Raw genomic sequence first — 17,766 nt, forward strand, 5'->3', positions numbered from 1 at the left:
ACGTTTTAAAAGGCAAATAGTCAATCAGCGCATGTCCGTTTATTCATCGCGTAAAATAGTTCGCCGTAGGTCGGCGTCCTAAAAAGGGATGAACTGGATTGGATTCTGCGGTTTTGTGTGCCAAAACTGCGATTCCATTAAGGAGGAATTATTTCGGATTAATTTTGCCCTCTAGGGGATATATAAGGTGCCGCAGTGCACGGGTATTCTGGCATTTGGCCCCGCAAGAAATCCGGCCGCCGCCCAGGGGATTCGAACTCGCGACTTCGTGCTTAGCAGCGCAACACCATAACCGCTGCGCCACCACGGCGGGCATAGAAGGAGGGGAGTGACATATGAACTGAACTAGCGCTTTCGATAAAAGTCATCGGACATGGCTGGGCCGACGTTGTAATGGGCTATAGGTATACCTTTTTTTGGAGGCGAAAACAAATCTGCGCATATGTGTTTATTCATCGCGTAATATAATTCGGCATAAGCACGTGGAGGAGAGTGACGTATGAGGGGAGTGACGTATGAAGTGAACCTGTGCTTTCGAGACAGTGATTGCACCTAGCTAGAGTGAGATTGCAATGGGCTATAAGCTTACCTTTCTTTTTTTTTTCCGGGATAGCCAATCTCTTCATATTCGTTTACTCATCATGCAATAGTATAATTCGGCATAAGCACGTGCACTGGGAAGGGGAGTGATGTATGGGCTTAACCTGTGCTTTCGAGAATACTGATTGGAAATCGCTGGGCCGACATTGCAATGCGTTATAGACTTGCCGTTCTTTGGCGTCCGAAATCGATTGTCCGCGTATCTCTTTATTCATCGCGTAAAATGATTCGACGTAAGCACGACCATTAGGAAGGGGAATGACATATAAACTGACCCAGCGCTTTTGAGAGAAGTGATTCGACCTGGCTGGGGTGACATTGAAATGGGCTATAGGCTAACCTTTCTTTTTTCTTGGGGAGAGCCAATCTCCGCATATTCGTTTATTCATTGCGTAATATAATTCCGCGTAAGGTCGTGCGTTGACAGTGGGAGTGAAGTTTGAGCTGAACCAGTGCTTTCGAGAAAGGTCGTTGGACATGGCTCAGCCGACATTGTAATGGGCTATAGGCTTACCTTTTCTGGTGCAGGAAGCCAATCTCCGCACATTCGTTTATTCATCACGTGACAGTATAACATGGCGTAAGCGCGTGCAATCGACAAGGGGAGTGATGTATGAGCTGAACCAATGCTTGCGAGAAAAGTGATCGGAATGGCTGAGCCGAAATTGTAAAGCGCTATTGACTTACCTTCATTTACTGTCAGAAAGCTCTTCTGTGCATATTCTTTTATTCAACGCGTAATGTAATTTGGCGTAAGCATGTCCATTGGCAGGAGTAGTGTTGTATGAGCTGAAACAATGCTTGCGACAAAAGTGATCCGACATGGCTGAGCCGACATTGTAATGGGCTCAGCCATGTCGACATTGGTTAGTCGACATGGCTGAGCCCATTACAATGCCCATACTGTCTTACCTTTGTTGGGTTAGGAAAGCTACGGGCAGACAGACAAAAAACTTTATTGATGGTCCTGAGGAGCCGCGTTAGGGTACATCCCTTTTCAGGGAGTCCCCGTAGCCGGCGCGGGCCGCACCCACGTTGGGGTCGGAAGATCGTGGTCCTCCGCCCTGTCGCAGGCCCTCTGGACAGCCCGTAGTTGCTCCGAGAGGTCGCCGCTCTTAAGGGCTGCCTCCCAGTCGGTTAGAGTGGTAAGCGATGAGCTGCGTAACGCAGGACATTGCCAGCGCATACGGGATAAAGAGCAGTACGCCTCCCCACAGTCTGGACAGTGGGGTTCTACATTAGGCGCGAAGTGACTGAACCGGCCCCTGGAGGGGAACGACCCCGTTTGGAGCATGCGAAAGGCCGACGATTGTGGTCTAGTAAGTTTAGGATGTGGTAGCGGGAAGGCCCACCGAGCAAGTTGATAATGTGCCAAAATTTCATGGAAGGTGAGAAGCGAATCCCTGTACATTCCTAAGTCGCCGCCCGTGAGTCCACCGGAACAGCCGTGGTGTGCAATACCTCGCGCACAGTCATGGGCCAACTCATTGGCGTTAACAACCTCAGTGCTAACCTCCGCATAGTCATTTATTCATTGCGTAAAATAACTTTGCGTAAGCACGTGTACTGGCAGGGGTAGTGATGTGTGAGCTGAACCAGTGCTTCCGAGGAAAGTTAGTGGATCTATCTAGGAGGTGACATTACACTGACCTCCTGGGGGCATGGAGCGGTTCACCATCTAAATACGGAGAGAAACAGTCAGAGCCAGCACTACAGTTTTCTTTTCTTTCTGCACTCTTTATTATTTCACAATTAGTAGTAGGAGCTTCTACACAGAAAACACCAACATCTTCCAAGAAATTGGGTGGGTGGGTGGGTAGGAGGGGAGGCAAATGTTGCTAAGAAAAAGACAATGTCACACGGACAAGTCGAAAAGAAACCTCTCCTCGCTAATTAAACGCTTTATATTACGTTCAGTTCACACAGGTAGGTACAGCCGCGCCGCGTAGTCTAAGCATACATAGTACAGCTGTACCCACACGACTTCCCTCGCAAAACACACCGCTCACAAAAAAAATAAGGAACATTATGACAGCCGAGAACACACACATGCCCGCCATTGTCAAACAGATCGAGAAAAAATGATGTCAAGTCTCTCAGCTATACCTGCTCCGAGAGCAGTTGGGCAATGCGCATTACGTTGGAGCCGATCCGACACGATAACGAAAAAAAAAGTTTAAAAAAAAGAACACCATATGTGCCAAGCACTCCAGGTTGTGCCACATTCACACCTAAACACTTTAAACGAGAGGCAGAAAATTTTATGTACACAAGAAAGGAGAAAAAGATAAGAACTGTCGCACGAATTTCGAAAAATGTGGGAAACATTCGGGTGTTGTTTTTTTCTTCCGCATGCAGGAAGAACAGGTTTGAAACACAAAAAGGGGCGCAAGAAAAATTTGGCGGTGTGGCGTACGTATATAACACACTGATACATATTACCGCTATGCAGGTGTGTACTTCATTTGTTATTATCATAGTTTTCGACTGCCAGAGAAGTACGAGTTAGAGTGCCGATATTTTAAAGTACATAGACAGTCTGCATTAATTTTGAACACTTTTTCCAAACTAACCGATAAAACACAAAGATTAACACTTGCCCTTAAGCATTTTGCATTGGAAGTGCTCGGATGATTTTGTCATTTCAAACATTTAACTTTACATTCTAAAGTTTAGTAGTGTTTAAAATTTTGTCACTCACCACAGGAGGCGCGGGAACAACGAACAAAGCGCAAAAACACCGCAACATCTTTACAAGACTCAAGATTTCGCAGAATATGTGGGTACAGAACAAAGTGAAATTACACGAAACAAGGTTTGCTTTTTTTCCCAATGGTTTCCTTCAAGTCCTTCGCACAGTTAACAACGATTCAACAGGATACGTTCAGGTCAACAAAGCTCATGAAGTAGGCAAACAAAATGCAAAATAAGAACGTTTCACAAACGGCGGTGCCGGTAGTGGTGGTGTAGATTAAAAAAAAAAAAGAAACATGCATACGCACGCACTCTCGAAAATATACCCTGCAATTAACGCGACGACGAGGAGACAAAAAACAATGCGTTCGCGTATCAATTGGTACTGCCTACAGCTTCGATTGATCCGAGACAAAAAAAAAATTATAGAACTCCAGTCGCGCTGAATCGTGAAGTACTCGCTGGTCCACCTGGCATGCATTCGAAGATAAATGAAGGCTAGAAGTTTTCCCATCTTGGTTATAGTATATGGCACGTGCAAAGAGATTTCGCTACGCTGTAGCAGTTTAAAAGATGGGGCCGTGAAGAAGCGGGGCAACTTAGGACGCTTGTGGCGTCACATTAGGAATCCATGGTTCTGCACTGATGGCTTTTCTTCGCTTCTACTTTCGGTTTTTATGCGTTGCATATTGCAATCGCTCAGTTCAGCCCTTGGGCGCGGCCGGGCAGCCACCATTGACCTTTAGCGCAACCACGTGACGTGACGTCACGACAGCCGGAGGAAAAGCTGGGCCCCAACTCGCGCAATATGCAACGCATTTTTGGCTTAACCAAGCTAAGCCTGGCCATTTTTACTTAAAGTGCGTCTGTGAACCGTTAAACTTGTAGGAAAAGTCGTTCTACGGTGCACCTGATTCGCAATGTGATGGTCGTAGGTTCGTGCCCCGCGTTGATCGCCAACATAGGGAGTCGCTGCACCGGAGTCAAATCCAGCGAAAGCCAAACCCTCATGCTGTTCTAGCCCATCGCGATGCCATCGGGCGTGTGCACCATTGCAGCACGTAGCCCCCTCGGAATCCCCAGGCCATATGCCAGTTCCCTAATAAAAGGCGCCGAGGTCACGGCAGAAGATGCGAGGAACCGCGAGATGACGCTAGTGTGCTGGCCAGCGCGACAAAAAATAAACAAACAAACATCGAACTTAGCTTCCTGTCTCCTCGTCGGCACGGAGAAAAATGTTTTGTGGTTACACGTGCTCCGACGCTACTCCCGAATCAGCCATTCGGACGCCGGAGAACAGCGATAGTGTATCATAGTGATGGATATACTGCTTTAGTGGGCAGTATATGTGTATACTTACATACATATATATATAGTTTAAACTCGCAACACGAGCAGTCTACGAGTCCTGAAGAGGGGCGAAGAAAAAAAAAAACAAGTGACAAGACTGGCCGCTAGACGGCGCCAGCTGAAAGGCTTAAACCAGCAAATTGGCGGCACCGTTCACACCTGCGGCGCGTCTGCCGCACTACTGGCAACCAATGCTGGAGTGATTGCGTCACACCCAGGCGGCAATTAAAGACCTTCGCGAATGATCGCTCTGAGAAATGCGGCGTGGACTGTCAGACGCGTCGCAACGCAGAGTTCGGGAGCGGCTGCGGTGCCGCAGGTGTGAATGGCGTTTGAGTTGAACGACAACAACAAAAAAAACGTGCGATAGGGTGAAGAGAGACGCTGCTTCAAAGAGGAAAAAGGAAGCCGAAGTCGACCGACTTCCGGTCTGTCGCGCTCGACACGTTATTGAGAGGACGGTGAGACACGACACTGAAGAAGAAAGGACAACAGACAGCAACGTACGCATGAGTAAAAACGCAAACACTGCCTGGGACGCAAGGAATGGTCTACACGAGAAGGCGTTGCCTAAGACAGGTGTATCGAAGCCTCCGAGAAAAAAAGACGTACATATTCATATTCATACTCAAGAGAACACAAGTCGGAGCTACTGCTACTACAACTACAGTCTTTAGATGCCTGTACGTTTTATACAGATACGTATATGTCCCGCGAATAGACGTGATCGCAGTTTCGTCACAAGTACAAAATATGGGGAAGCGAGGAAGTAAGATGCGTATCAAAACGAAAAGAGCGCAGCATCGCCGCCTGGCGGCAAAGAAGAAAAGCATGTGAAATCACAACGTGCGGTATGAAACAAACAATGCAAACACTATATATGCGATGAAGAAGTGTAGAAATGGCGACAGGTAGGAACAAAAAATAGAGTCACTCTTCATGTGTTGAACTTTCGAACTGTGGGAACGAGCGTGCGAAAGGTGCCTCGATAAAAAAAAATCTACAGTAGCGAAGGAAAATTAACAAATAGTGGACAGAGGGAAACCACAGCAACACGTGAACAGCAGTACCTTGGCAAATATGACATTGAGAGAGAACAACAACCACAATGGATAATATCATAAACTATCGTTATTTATATTTATAATATTTATATATATAACTAGAGATTTCTCCCCGCATCTCTGCGTCATCCGTTTGTTTCACTTCTTTTTTTTATCTTTGCGATAACGCGTTTCTTCTTTTTACATACGTATTTTCAGTTTGTCAGTTGCATCATGATCAGTCTGACACCTCCGACAATGGAAAAAAAAAAACGAGAAAAGGAGAGAAAAAGGAATCTTTCAAGCGCGAAAGAATGCAACATGTGCGACGAGACGACATCGTGATGGTTTCTAGTAAAGCGAAGTGTGTGTGGATAAGCAAAAATGAATACGTAGAGAATTCCCCACATGGTGGTCGTGGAAGGATTAGAAATTTTAGAAGACGCTCAAATGGCGATGACCTAAAAGAAGGAAGCCTACACTGTTCGAAAGGCCCGGTGAATGGAAAAGTGATAAAGATCGGCGCAGCCTGCGTAGGCCATTCCATTCCGATAAAAACTCATTCCGTGCGAAAAGAGAAAAAACATTAGCACATCACGACGTTATGAATCGAGTGCTGCTACTCCGTAAAAAGCCCTGACAATGGACAAACTGCAATGCGATGGAGAGCGGATAATTGTTTATTTTTTCTCGAAAATAAACAGAAGGTGCAACAATTTCTTTTGTATTGACAGGGACGAGCTCCTTCTGAGCGGTTACAGGCAGACGCTGAGGCATGATCGCAAAACCAGAAGACGGTAATGAGATGCAAACGCACCCGCTGACAGCGGGAAATGCCAACAGCCGCCGCCCGCAAGGCGAATGAGGACCGCGGAGTAGACCTAACAAGCTCTCACATAACCCAACACGCAAATTGCACACAAAGCCACCAAGTCATCTAATAAACTCGAACTCCAGAGGTGGATCTTGTACGGCAGCACCGTCCACACCGCTTAGCCGCATAGGGCAAAAAAAAAGTAACAATGGTAATGGAGCAAACCTCCGTTGTCACGTGGTTAGGGGGCTTACAGCCTCGCCAACACAGGAGCCACGACATATACGGAAGCAAGCACGGGATGACGTAACAATGAAATGATTGAAATGTTCCAGAACGTGCGTCCGTCCGTATACCTGCGTTTGCGAGTGCGTCGTCAAAATGATTGTTTCTTTTCACTTCATCGGAGAATACGTAACACCTCGAAACAAAGCTGCTGGTACGACGCCGAAAAAAAAAAAATCCTTACTTTGCTCGAGAAAGTGCCGACTACAAGAGAAACGCGAGTCGTTTAGAATCAAAGGGTCAAATTTTAAAATCAAAGAACGACGCGGAACGTCTGTTTGTGGGTGGAAAGAAGTCACAATTTGCCATCTTGTTCGTCCAGCAGTAAAAACAAAAAGTGTTCGGTAACTTCCGTCTTTCAAACAAAAATGGAATTAAAACAAAAACTGGCCCTGGCAAAGGAACCAACTCGTCACGAAGTTCGAATGACGCGCCGCCAACGAAACGCGAAGTATGCGAAATCACGTAAGAGAGTGCATTTTCCTTCAAGGTGGATAGAAGCTCCTCTACTACCTGCCACTCATTTGGGGGCTGCACAATGATAGGAACCAAAGAGCAATTCGGTTTACACAGTGGCGACGCACGTTCAGACACACCTCAGCTCAAATGAAACACCGAAGCGATCCACTGCCCCGCACACACAACTTGCTGCAATGCGATGTTTTCCTCGATAGACACAAAACTAAAAGAGAACGGTGAAGAAAATTGAAATAGAGAGAGAGAGAGAGAGAGAGAGAAAGAGAGATAAGATAAAGTGAACGTAATATGGCTGTAGTAGGCTAGGTCGAAATGGGAAGGTTGAAACTCCCGTTTTCTTTAAGAACGAACGAAAAATGATGACGTGTTCAGCAGCGGAATCCGCACCGCTTCTCTTGGGAGTCCACCAGTGGAATCTTGGATTGGGAAAACAACTGACTTCCTACACGGAACGAGGTGAACAGGCGTGGTGGGTAGGAGGGTCCGCCAAGATACGATGCGACAACAGTTGGTGGGGAGCGATGACAGCGCTAAAGACTTTCGCGGCGAAATCGACACGCTCCTTTATAATGCGCATGGGGGTACGTGTCCTCAAGCGCAAGGATCGTGCTCCCTCATTACGGGCGTGTCAGTGGTCGGTCCCCTCCCTCAAAAAGGGGAGGGGGGACAACTCGGCAGACATCGCTGGCGGCGGCAGCGCCCTCGTGCGTCGATTCCTCTAACTCGCGAATCGAACCGCACGAACCGACCGCACACAAGTCCACAAATGTTTTAAGCCACACGCATTCAGCGAACGAACTTGTCTTGCTGTGGAGTCAATAGGGGGGGGGGGGGACATGGGAGGAGCGGTCGCTCAACCACAGAACTGTATACACCCACCCGTCGGGTGTCGCTACACGAGGTGCGAGAAAAGAAATATAACTGACGATCCTAGCGACACCGAGAAGCAACTTTCTCTCTCTTTTTTTTATCGACGGCACGCTAAGAGACGTTGAAGGGAAAGCCTTAAGGCTTTCTTCCGTGTATATATTTTTTTCGCCACGTCACTTCCGGCTCTGACATGTTTAGCTTGTTGTTCTAGTGCGCATGCGCACCCTCCGTTTTAGACCTCGAACGCGCAGCTCAGGACACCGATCTCGGACCACGTCTTCGTCACACTCTTTCTCAGTCCGCGCGTGAACCCTGCTCCGGCATTTTTTTTTTCTTGTTCTGTACACACCAAGCCGGCGTCGTGTGTTCGACTAAATAAACCTTCGAGACGCGAAAGACAGACTGCGGAAACCGCTCGACCGAGGCCGTTGCGAGGAGCGTACTCAACCTTTGTAAAGCAATGAACCACCGGTGACCTCATTGCGCTAGTGAAAAACAAACAAGAAACAAAAGGGGAAAGTTGATGCGAACTACCTTTGTGTAGATGGACGAAGACCCTCATGAACGAATGGCGGCTGAACGATCGAAGCGTCAGGGCCCTTAATGTAATCTACTGTAGACCCAGTGCAAAGTCAACGTGATCAAATGTGGTGCCAATGTAACCCATTGTTGGGCGAATGTTGCTGTAGCTTGCCGTGTTGCTACGGTTATTGAGGCCCCGATACCACTCTGTTGGTGGACTTCACTAAAGTATCAAAGTAGGCGCTCGAAAGTGCTGCCTTTGCTGCACTAAAGCACCGCCGTGTCTAGGCCAATGCCAGCTAGTAACCGCCTGCTTATCAGAATGTCACTTCTACGCATTCGAGGACAGTTGCACTGCAGTCGTTTGGCTGACGGAGCTTGCTCCCTCAAGATATTTCGCATGCAAAACGCGGAACTCGAGCTACATTCGACCAGAAGCACGTTATTTTTTTCTGGTCAGCTGCGCAACTATGACTATCTAAATCTACAAGTCCACAGCAGCAAGAGTCGGCAGAAACTGAAGCTAACCTCCTAAGCCTTGAATGCAGACGGTTAGGAAGCGGCAGGCGGAGACGACCAGCTAACAATTGCCACGCAACACGAAATGATATCAGGGGTCGAATTCAAAAAACTTTTCGTTCGTAAGAACTACTGGACAACGGCGAGTCACCTTCGCTTGCAATACGCGCAGCATCGCGATTGGTTCGCGCATTCCCTTAGGAACAGCGCTAGCGTGATAACTTTCAGGAAAACTCGAACGTAATCGTTCGAAGCTAATCTGGCGGTCGTTCAAAAATGAGAAAAAGTTTAGATAACCATTACACGTGTCCGGTACATTCCGGAACGTTTCATTTTTTTCTCGGGCGTTCTTTCTCTTCTTGCGTTTACTTTAATTCTTTCTTTACGTTTCTTTTCGCGCCAGTGTGATTGCGAAACATCGACCGGTTCGCAGCCTCATTACGGTTTCAGGAGGGGAGAAACGAGTCTGTCGCGTCTGATCGAAGGTCAACAGGACCGGAGATGAAGAGTTATGATCAAAAAAAGAAACTAAAAGTGACATAGGCTATGAAAGTTGACTACGCGTGATCAAAAAGGAAAGCCTTTTTGACCTTTCGCTATATTTTCCTTCTTTCGCAAGGCGTAAGAAAAGAACCTTGCTGCCTCGCCTGACTGAGCCGTCGGCGGTGAGGAAAGAGTCGGACGATCGCCCGTGCGTTGCTTTCTTTTCATTTCCTTTTTTTAATACAGCTGCAGTGGTTTAGCTAGTCCCATTTTCACTCGAATCAATCTCGTGCTTAGGATAACTTCACAAAGCACCGAAACAATGAGCGCTAGCATGACATATGCGTTAGGCGATATATTGAGCACGACTTCTTAACGTGATTTTTGCTTTGAAACATTAGACGGCACATCGATCTAAGCTGCCCAGTGAGTAACGACTCCAACGGCGTCGCCAATGGTTCGCAAATCGGGTCAACTATCGCCGCAACGTGATTCTCCGCCTTCAAGGCAGAGCGGCGAAGTAGCTTGTTTTGTTCATCTGTAAATCGATTCTTCCGAAAGAGTAGGCGTCTGTAAGTGACACCTGCGTTTCACGACTTCTGTTCCCCATCGCAGACGACACGGTCAGAGGCATTGTGCAAGACCAGAGACGTAGGAGTTCGACAGAAAGTTAGCGAAACAAAAAGACGTAAGAAACGTCCGCATAGGAATACGCAAACCGGAAAAAAGAATAGGAGAGTAACATTTGTCGCTCACGATCACTCACGCGCTCGCCATGAAAAACAAAGAAGAAACAAAAACGCGGTTTTCGCGAAAAGTGCACAGCAGAAGTCTCGAAAAAAAAAAACAGAAGGCCGTAGGGTACACCCTGCTGCGACAGACGCAGTATTGCACGGTGCGTGCGCGTGTGTTTGAAGGAACAGACGACAGGTGAAAGAAAAATAAACGGTCCGTCGAGTGCCGCCACCTGTCGGCGGCGGACGGAGGCAGCACAGCTTGGAGCTAGAGGACATTCGGTGACGAGGGCAGCCACGGAGGAAGGGCCACGAGGCGGCGCGGCTTTAGCTGGCGTGGATGTCCATGATGTGCTGGCCGTCGTACGGGGAGCCCTGTGGGGGCAGCCCCGGGTGGCCCATGGGCGCCATCATCATGGCGGCTGCGTGCGGGTGACCGGGCAGGAGCATGGCCTGCGTCGGCGACCGCAGTTGGGGCATTTGCGGGTAGCTGCCCATGGCGCCCATGTGTCCCATCCCCATCGACGCATCGCCGCAGGACAAGTTCTGCATGCCTGCGAGACGAGATCGAGAGAGAACGGTGGCCGTTAGGTGGCGTGCATTCAATGGCTGGAAGACGACTGAGTGTATGGGTGCGAATACGCGGTACACACATCCTGATTTCGACGCGTGCCCTAGAGGCGCACGAATGCGAAACGAAAAAGAATACTGACCGCTGGGCGGTGCACTGCGTCTATTCTAGAAGATAGTGCCTTGAAATTACAAAAATTTCCACAAAAATTTCGGAGCAGGACAGGTTCTGCTTGACAGCGAGACGAGAGAGTAAGCACCGACCGTTAGGTGGCGTGCAACTACATTTACAAAACGGTTGATTCACTAAACGTGAACACCTTATCCATCCACTGTTTCTTTACAGAAACGCTTTTTTACAAGGACAAGAACGGGTCTTTTTTTTTCCCTCTTTCGTAGAAGAAGTAGTAAATTTGGCTTTGTCTACGTTCTCAAAGTTGGCATTTTCATATGGCGCCAAACAAGCACAGCACTTGCGCGAGACGACCTTTGAGACTTGGAAGACCGTCACTTCGGTTGCGGAGTGACGTCAGGAGAGCGCTTATTGCAGTACGTAATATTTGCGTTAAATGTAAGGTGTCGTTTGTCGTTTGTACCGCTTGCGTCACAGAAGAAAGAAAAGATCAATGAAAAAAACGGAGGAGGGGGAGGAGGAATGGGACATGTCACAAATGGGTGCTTACATGCCCCATCATTAACTGCACATGAGTGCCCAACAGCGGCAGCGCCTAGCAAAATCGGGCAATGGTAAAAGTCGACATAGTTTCGGCGTTGTGGCGGGCTGTGCCGCATTAATCTTCATTTGTGCAGGAAAGCCAAAAACACAATTTATCGCAGTAAACGTCGCTTTCTCTCAATGATCGGTCGCTCTGCGGCCAAGCCCACTTCAAAAAAAGAAGGAAGGATGCAACAGGAATTTGTGGTATCGTCCCTAATAGAAGGCGAGAGGCGCTTTCAGACCGCAAGTAAAAACTAAAATAGCACGTTATATTCGTGCAAACGAACTCGACATAATTTCTGGTCATTTGCGAGTCTCTCATGAAAACAAGCAAAGGCAAGTTTGTGTTATGGCCTTCATCTCAGATTCTGTTACCATCGACCTTTCAAGCAGTCTTTGACGTCCTCACTCTTCTGACACTTCTTTAAAAGTTGCCGTTGCAGTGTTCGCAATGGTCCAAGGTGAATTGAGAAAGGTCGTATAATGCGACGGTGAATGACAGCCTGTCTTTCACTGGCGCGACAAATGATGGATTCTTTCACAAAGAAAGTTTCGGTGAACACGAACTGCTCGTCACCAATTACCTTCGTCAACAGAAAAGACCACGGCGTTTAAGAGGAAGCTTTAACTCGGGAGCTCCTATCTAAATAATGGGAATAGAGATATTTTTCTCGACAACCACAGCATTGAATTTGATAAGCTTTGTTGCATTCAAAAGAAAAAGTTAAAATCTAGGAGCCGTTGCAAGCACATTTTTTATTAAGGCCGTCAATTTTTAAAATAGTATTGCTGAAAATTCCAGAATTTAGAAAAGCAGTGCTGTCAAGTTTACAACCCTAACTCAGCAATGAAAGAAGACATAGAAATTATATAGACTGCATTCGATAACTCATCTAACGCAGACATAAATTACATCCTTGTGAAATATATCACTAATTTGCGAATAAGCCTTTCGTGAGACTGTTGTAAACATTGCAACAAATGCACATAAACTGTAAATTATTATTCCAAATGTGTCCGCTTTGGATGCTCTAACGCATGCAGCTTACAGAAGACCGGTACTTCTCTTCACGCTTACCGATTTCCGGCAATTCTTGTAAAAAAAATCAGGTCATATGTGAAAATCGCGCTTCCAAGAATCGTTAGAATCGAACATTTCTCTGCAACGCCACACATTTCATTAAAATCAATCCAGGGACTATCCCAGAAAATTATTTCTGCGTTTTACATGCATTTGAAAAGGTGGCATTGGAGTTGGGCCCGAGCTAAAGCTTTCTCTTAACTTTCCAAAGAAAACGCAAACACTTGTGTGGGCTGTACTGAGCCCACACAAGTGTGGGCTATTAATTAGGTTGCGTTTTTTTTACACGCACCCACAACTCACTACACGGGCCGTTTGGCCATGGCGCTCGCCGTAGGAATCGAAACCCACAACCTCGCGCTCACAAACAAAACGCCACGGGTCGCTGAGTCACAGCCGTGGGTCCCTGGGCGACGTACTGACTACAACAGCGTTTACACTGAAGACACAATAAGTTTTGCAAGCGCGCTATGCAGTGAAACGTGCCTACACTCCGTTTCACACTCAGCAGGCGACGCTGCAGAAACTACGAAAGTAGTGCGGTCAAGGAAATACGCGTATCATTCCGCGCGTTTGCCAATTAACTCTCTGTTGATCTGCTGCATACCTTCTTCGCATATTGCTAGTCTAACCAGAGTCATTAAGGTTGTTTGGAATAGCGCAATGTACGTATGCCCGTCTTGCTTTTACTGTGTCACGCAGTAGGTTGTGGTGGATAGTGCGGGCGATGGCGCTGTAGAAGTTGAGCAAATGAGTGCGATCGTACAACACGGTCACTCCGCGCTTTCCGCAGTGGACAGGCTCATATATACGACGTGTTATAAATATCCATTCTTTAACATATTGCGCTACAGCATGCGCAATTCATGTTAGACCGAGTTGCGTCACCACTTCCCTATTTCACGCATGCGTGTGCGACGCACTATTTTGATGGTGATCCGACGCACTATTTTGTTGGTCCCGAGCGCGGACAGTGCGAAAATGTCACTACAAAATAAAATGTAAGACGAACTCAAAACACAATAATGGACACAAACAAAACAAACAAAAGCAACCAAACACAACGAAACAAAAACTAAAAGCAAAGGCGTAAACTGACCTGGTGGCCTAATGTGCATTTGTGGACTGCCGTCCATCATGTATCCCATTCCACCGTCAGGTCCATACGCCGCACTTGCGCCTCCTATCGTCCCACCTGCGCCAATTCCGAAATAAAAAGAACAAAAATAAAAAAGCGAGAAAGAAACAGAAAAACGCCCGAAAATAAAAAGAAACAACTAAAACTAAGTACTTAACCTAAGTGAACGTGTACGAACGTAACATAGAAATTTCTGCAGTAAATTATCGGCAGTGGGAATAGAGACAAGGACACAGAGTTTTCCACTATAACACCTATAGGGAAATCTGGCGCCCCCGCTTATGGGAGTTGCGTAAGGGGCGCTGTGCTGTCATGGGAATGACGCTATATGTGTCTGCGAGGCTTGTGTTAGCTGGCATTGTAAAATGCTTCGTCTGAAACGTGGATATGGCTACACAAATAACGCGTTCTGAAAGTAAAATCTTCATCAAAGGTTTTCGTTCCTGCATATTACATGTTCCAGTGAAGGTTACTCACCTACAATGCATAACCAAGCGATGAAAAGCCAGATGACAGACGAGAACAGAGAACAGAGAACAGAGAACAGACGACAAACTGTTCCAAAGCGAGCGCGAATCTTGTCGTCTGTCCTCCAACTTTAGCGGCCCCGCTGATACTTTTTACGTTTCACATAATTTCACATCCAGTAACATGTCCTCATGATTAAACAAAAGATGTTTTTGTGTAACTGTAAAGCTAAAACAGCTTTTTCCGTGCTGTTTCAGTAGAGAATTCAAGGTGTCCTGGCTTCAAGGTGCCCTGGCTCTCTGGTCTCGAAACCCGGGGTATTCCACATCATGACGACGTCATAACGCAGAGCAAAACTTACCGAGATCATGTCAAAAAACTAAGTACGGCGACGTCGCTCTAGAAAAAAAAAGATATGACCAAGGAAACAACAAAAAGAAGAACGGGCCACGTGTTGAGGATCATGTCATCGTCGACACTTCACAGAAGCAGCTAAGAGAGAATATATACCATAGGTGGGACCATTGCAATACCACCTCTGTGTCCTCTACGGTTAAAATCCACTCTGTAAGGTGGCGCCACCAATGAATAAGGCGGCCATTCTGAGGTGTCTCGATGGCGGACACGTGGTATTAAGGCACACGTGGTATTAAGACGTACGTCTTCCAGTAACCGAGTACCTCGAAAACTGGGATATGCTCACGGACAAGCTAGATTTACGCGAGTAATTAAATTAACACAATAAAAAGGCGGCGCTTTTTTCACAGGTGCAGATGGACAAGATTCGTCTAAGGTTTCGTGCTAGTCTAATGGGTCGACTGATTGCGTTTAATGTCGCGAAGCACCTTAGACGATATAAGCCGTTATCAAAAATGAATTCCGGTAGCCTACGAATGAGACGCTGTAGAGATTTAGTGTAGACCACTCTTGCCTTCCGTCATAGTAACTATGCACCATTATAGCAATAAACTAAGGTCCGGTACCCTATGAATTAGACCGTTTAAGGATTTAGTGCAGACCGCTTTGCCTTCCATTGCGGTAACTATGCACCATTATATCTACAAATTAAAGTAGTATAAAATTATAAATCTTAGACGCGCTGTGTAGACGGCTTTGGCGTTCTATATAGTCGCTCATTTGGCTCATTAAAATCGTCAACAGATTAAAAGTCACTACGAAGTATAGTTCATTCGCGAGGTGTTTGTTCGCGTAAACTACGTAAACGTGAGCGGAGGAAACAGAAGTGTAAGGCGAGAAGACCGCACATTAACTCTGAACAATGCTAGCCGGCAGGCATCGCTGATACTGGCTAAATCGATATCGTAACGGATCGGTCCGAAATTATATTGGCCGACCTGAAGTTTTTTTCCCTTTAATCCCCAACCCACAAGTCGTTATACAAGATAGGTTCTGCACCTAACCGACCTCAAAGTGCGGCCACGAAGGCCTGGGATAGAACCCGCCTCCTCACGCTCGCGAGCAGATCGCAACAGCTACTACACTGATCCCCTCCTCCTGCCCCCCCCCCCCCCTCCGCAGCGGCAGACACCGGCATGCGACTTAACTACAGACGCCGCGCAACCACCTCGACTGGTTCAAACGCAAAGTCTAAAGCTCAATGCTAACTTCCAACAGCAAAAAGAAATAAAAAAGAATCCGGCACAATAACGCGACTACGCAAGTCAGCCTTTTAATTATTTGTTTACTTATCGCTTCGCATCACTGCGCACAGTACACACTAGCTCGCCCTACGCTCATCAGCTTTGTGCGGGCGCGCTCAAGTCGGGCCCTCTATTGTCGCGTACCCGCAACGAATGCCTCTTCCGGAAGTAGAACGTTAATGGATAAACTCATTTCCGCCGCGCAGGGAGGGAAGTTGTGCCGTGAGACACAGATCAATCAACTTCTCCGGACGGCGACAGACGAGCGCGGAAAAGTGCAAACCGAAACAGAAAACGAAGTGATTACCTTTCTTTATTCTGCTCTCATTGAAGGAGAAGAAGAAAAAAAAAAGAATGTTTTAAAGGACGGGCGTGGACGCAGTTGCAGAGCAGCGCCCATCACACGCCCGATTCGTGTTAGCAACTTTTTTTGGCGATCCTTAATTTTGCCGGAGAACCACCGCAGCCAAAAAGAAAGGGAGGTATGAATTTCTTTCTTTATGCTACCCTGCGTTCACAAAGAAAACCAGTGATTTTGTTTCTCTTTCTCTCTCTCAAAGTGGGCGCGGGTCACCGGTTGCAAAGCGTTGACGAGCCCATGGCCGATCACTGCCCGTCACTTTCGGGCGTTGTTTTATTTTTGTATGTTCAATGAAAACAACACGGAAGGCCTGTTTTAAAACTTTGTACACAGCGAAATATATCCTGGCGACACGTGAAAGGGAGTGCTGTTTGCTTACTGTTGGCGCAACAGCTCGCGAGGGGGAAAAAAAAACAGGAGTTGGAGAACGTCGCATTCGCTCTACTCCTTCTCATGTCATTTGGCGCTACGACATTCAGTGACACACGCTGTTTCATTTTAGTGGCATAGGTAGGGCTAACATATTAATTTGCGATTTTATACAGCCAATTTGCGCACAAATTTTAGGCTTTTTTGTGAGGGCTACAGACTGTCTAACACAGGACGTCTTCTAGACGTACTGCGCTGCACCATTCGACTAAATGTATGTAGGCTTTCTGTAAACAAGCAGCTCGGAAGTTTGGAAAGCTGAACAGATAAAAACAAATGGGATCGTTAGCCACTTTTGTTTGTAGACTGTATACGCGCATAAATGACGTCCAGCCAGAAAGGATAACACAGTTTAAGAAGTAAACGCGCCATACAAGTCTGCAGACAATCCAATATTAATTAAATGCAGATAATAAATGCATGTCATAAGAGAAAGCCCATCACACTTATGACCCTATAGCAGCAAGGCAGTGTGCTTATATGCCAAGACGTACGCTCAATAAAAAAGAAAGAAAGCCGTCTAGCACACCCGCAAAGTTTTTTTATAGGCCTCTATGCACCCCGCGAAGTTTTCACGCGACGTTTGCGGCGGTCTGTTGGTTTCATTCGGTACGAATCAAACGCAAAAAAGAACACAGGGTACACACAGCACAAACAGCCAGCAGGCTCAAAGTGCCGTGTTGCCGAATGACTATGCGCAGCTCGTGCAATACTCTTCCCGACAAGCCTTGCCGCATAAGCGTTCGTTTAGAAAACTCTGCAGCGCGGCAGCCTCCAAGATCTGCGGCTCGCAAGCATCGCGGAGGCTGCGCAATGAATGGACTGATTACAGAACGCGCCAGAGGCCGAACAAAGGAGAACGACGGCAATGACTCCGCAGAAAAAAAAAGAAAAACACAGAAGAAAGGGGAGGGAGGGGGGCTGCGCGGCAAGCAAGCAGAAGAGGAAC

General features: G+C 47.0%; 1 protein-coding gene across 6 annotated transcripts in view; it reads right to left on the bottom strand.

The window, feature by feature from the left end:
* Window positions 1-2,316: 2,316 nt before the first annotated feature.
* LOC135896389 (homeobox protein Meis1-like) overlaps window positions 2,317-17,766 on the bottom strand; it is a 441,556-nt gene continuing 426,106 nt past the window's right edge. For all 6 annotated transcript variants that reach the window (XM_070521828.1, XM_070521829.1, XM_070521826.1 and 3 more), the window contains 2 exons: window positions 13,860-13,955; window positions 2,317-10,945 (listed from right to left, as the gene is read on the bottom strand). In XM_070521828.1, the coding sequence (XP_070377929.1) occupies window positions 10,719-10,945; window positions 13,860-13,955 (323 nt within the window). In that variant the 3' untranslated portion in view covers window positions 2,317-10,718. The remainder of the gene's footprint in view (window positions 10,946-13,859; window positions 13,956-17,766) is intronic.

Source organism: Dermacentor albipictus, chromosome 7, assembly GCF_038994185.2.
Source record: "Dermacentor albipictus isolate Rhodes 1998 colony chromosome 7, USDA_Dalb.pri_finalv2, whole genome shotgun sequence".
Lineage (NCBI taxonomy): Eukaryota > Metazoa > Arthropoda > Arachnida > Ixodida > Ixodidae > Dermacentor > Dermacentor albipictus.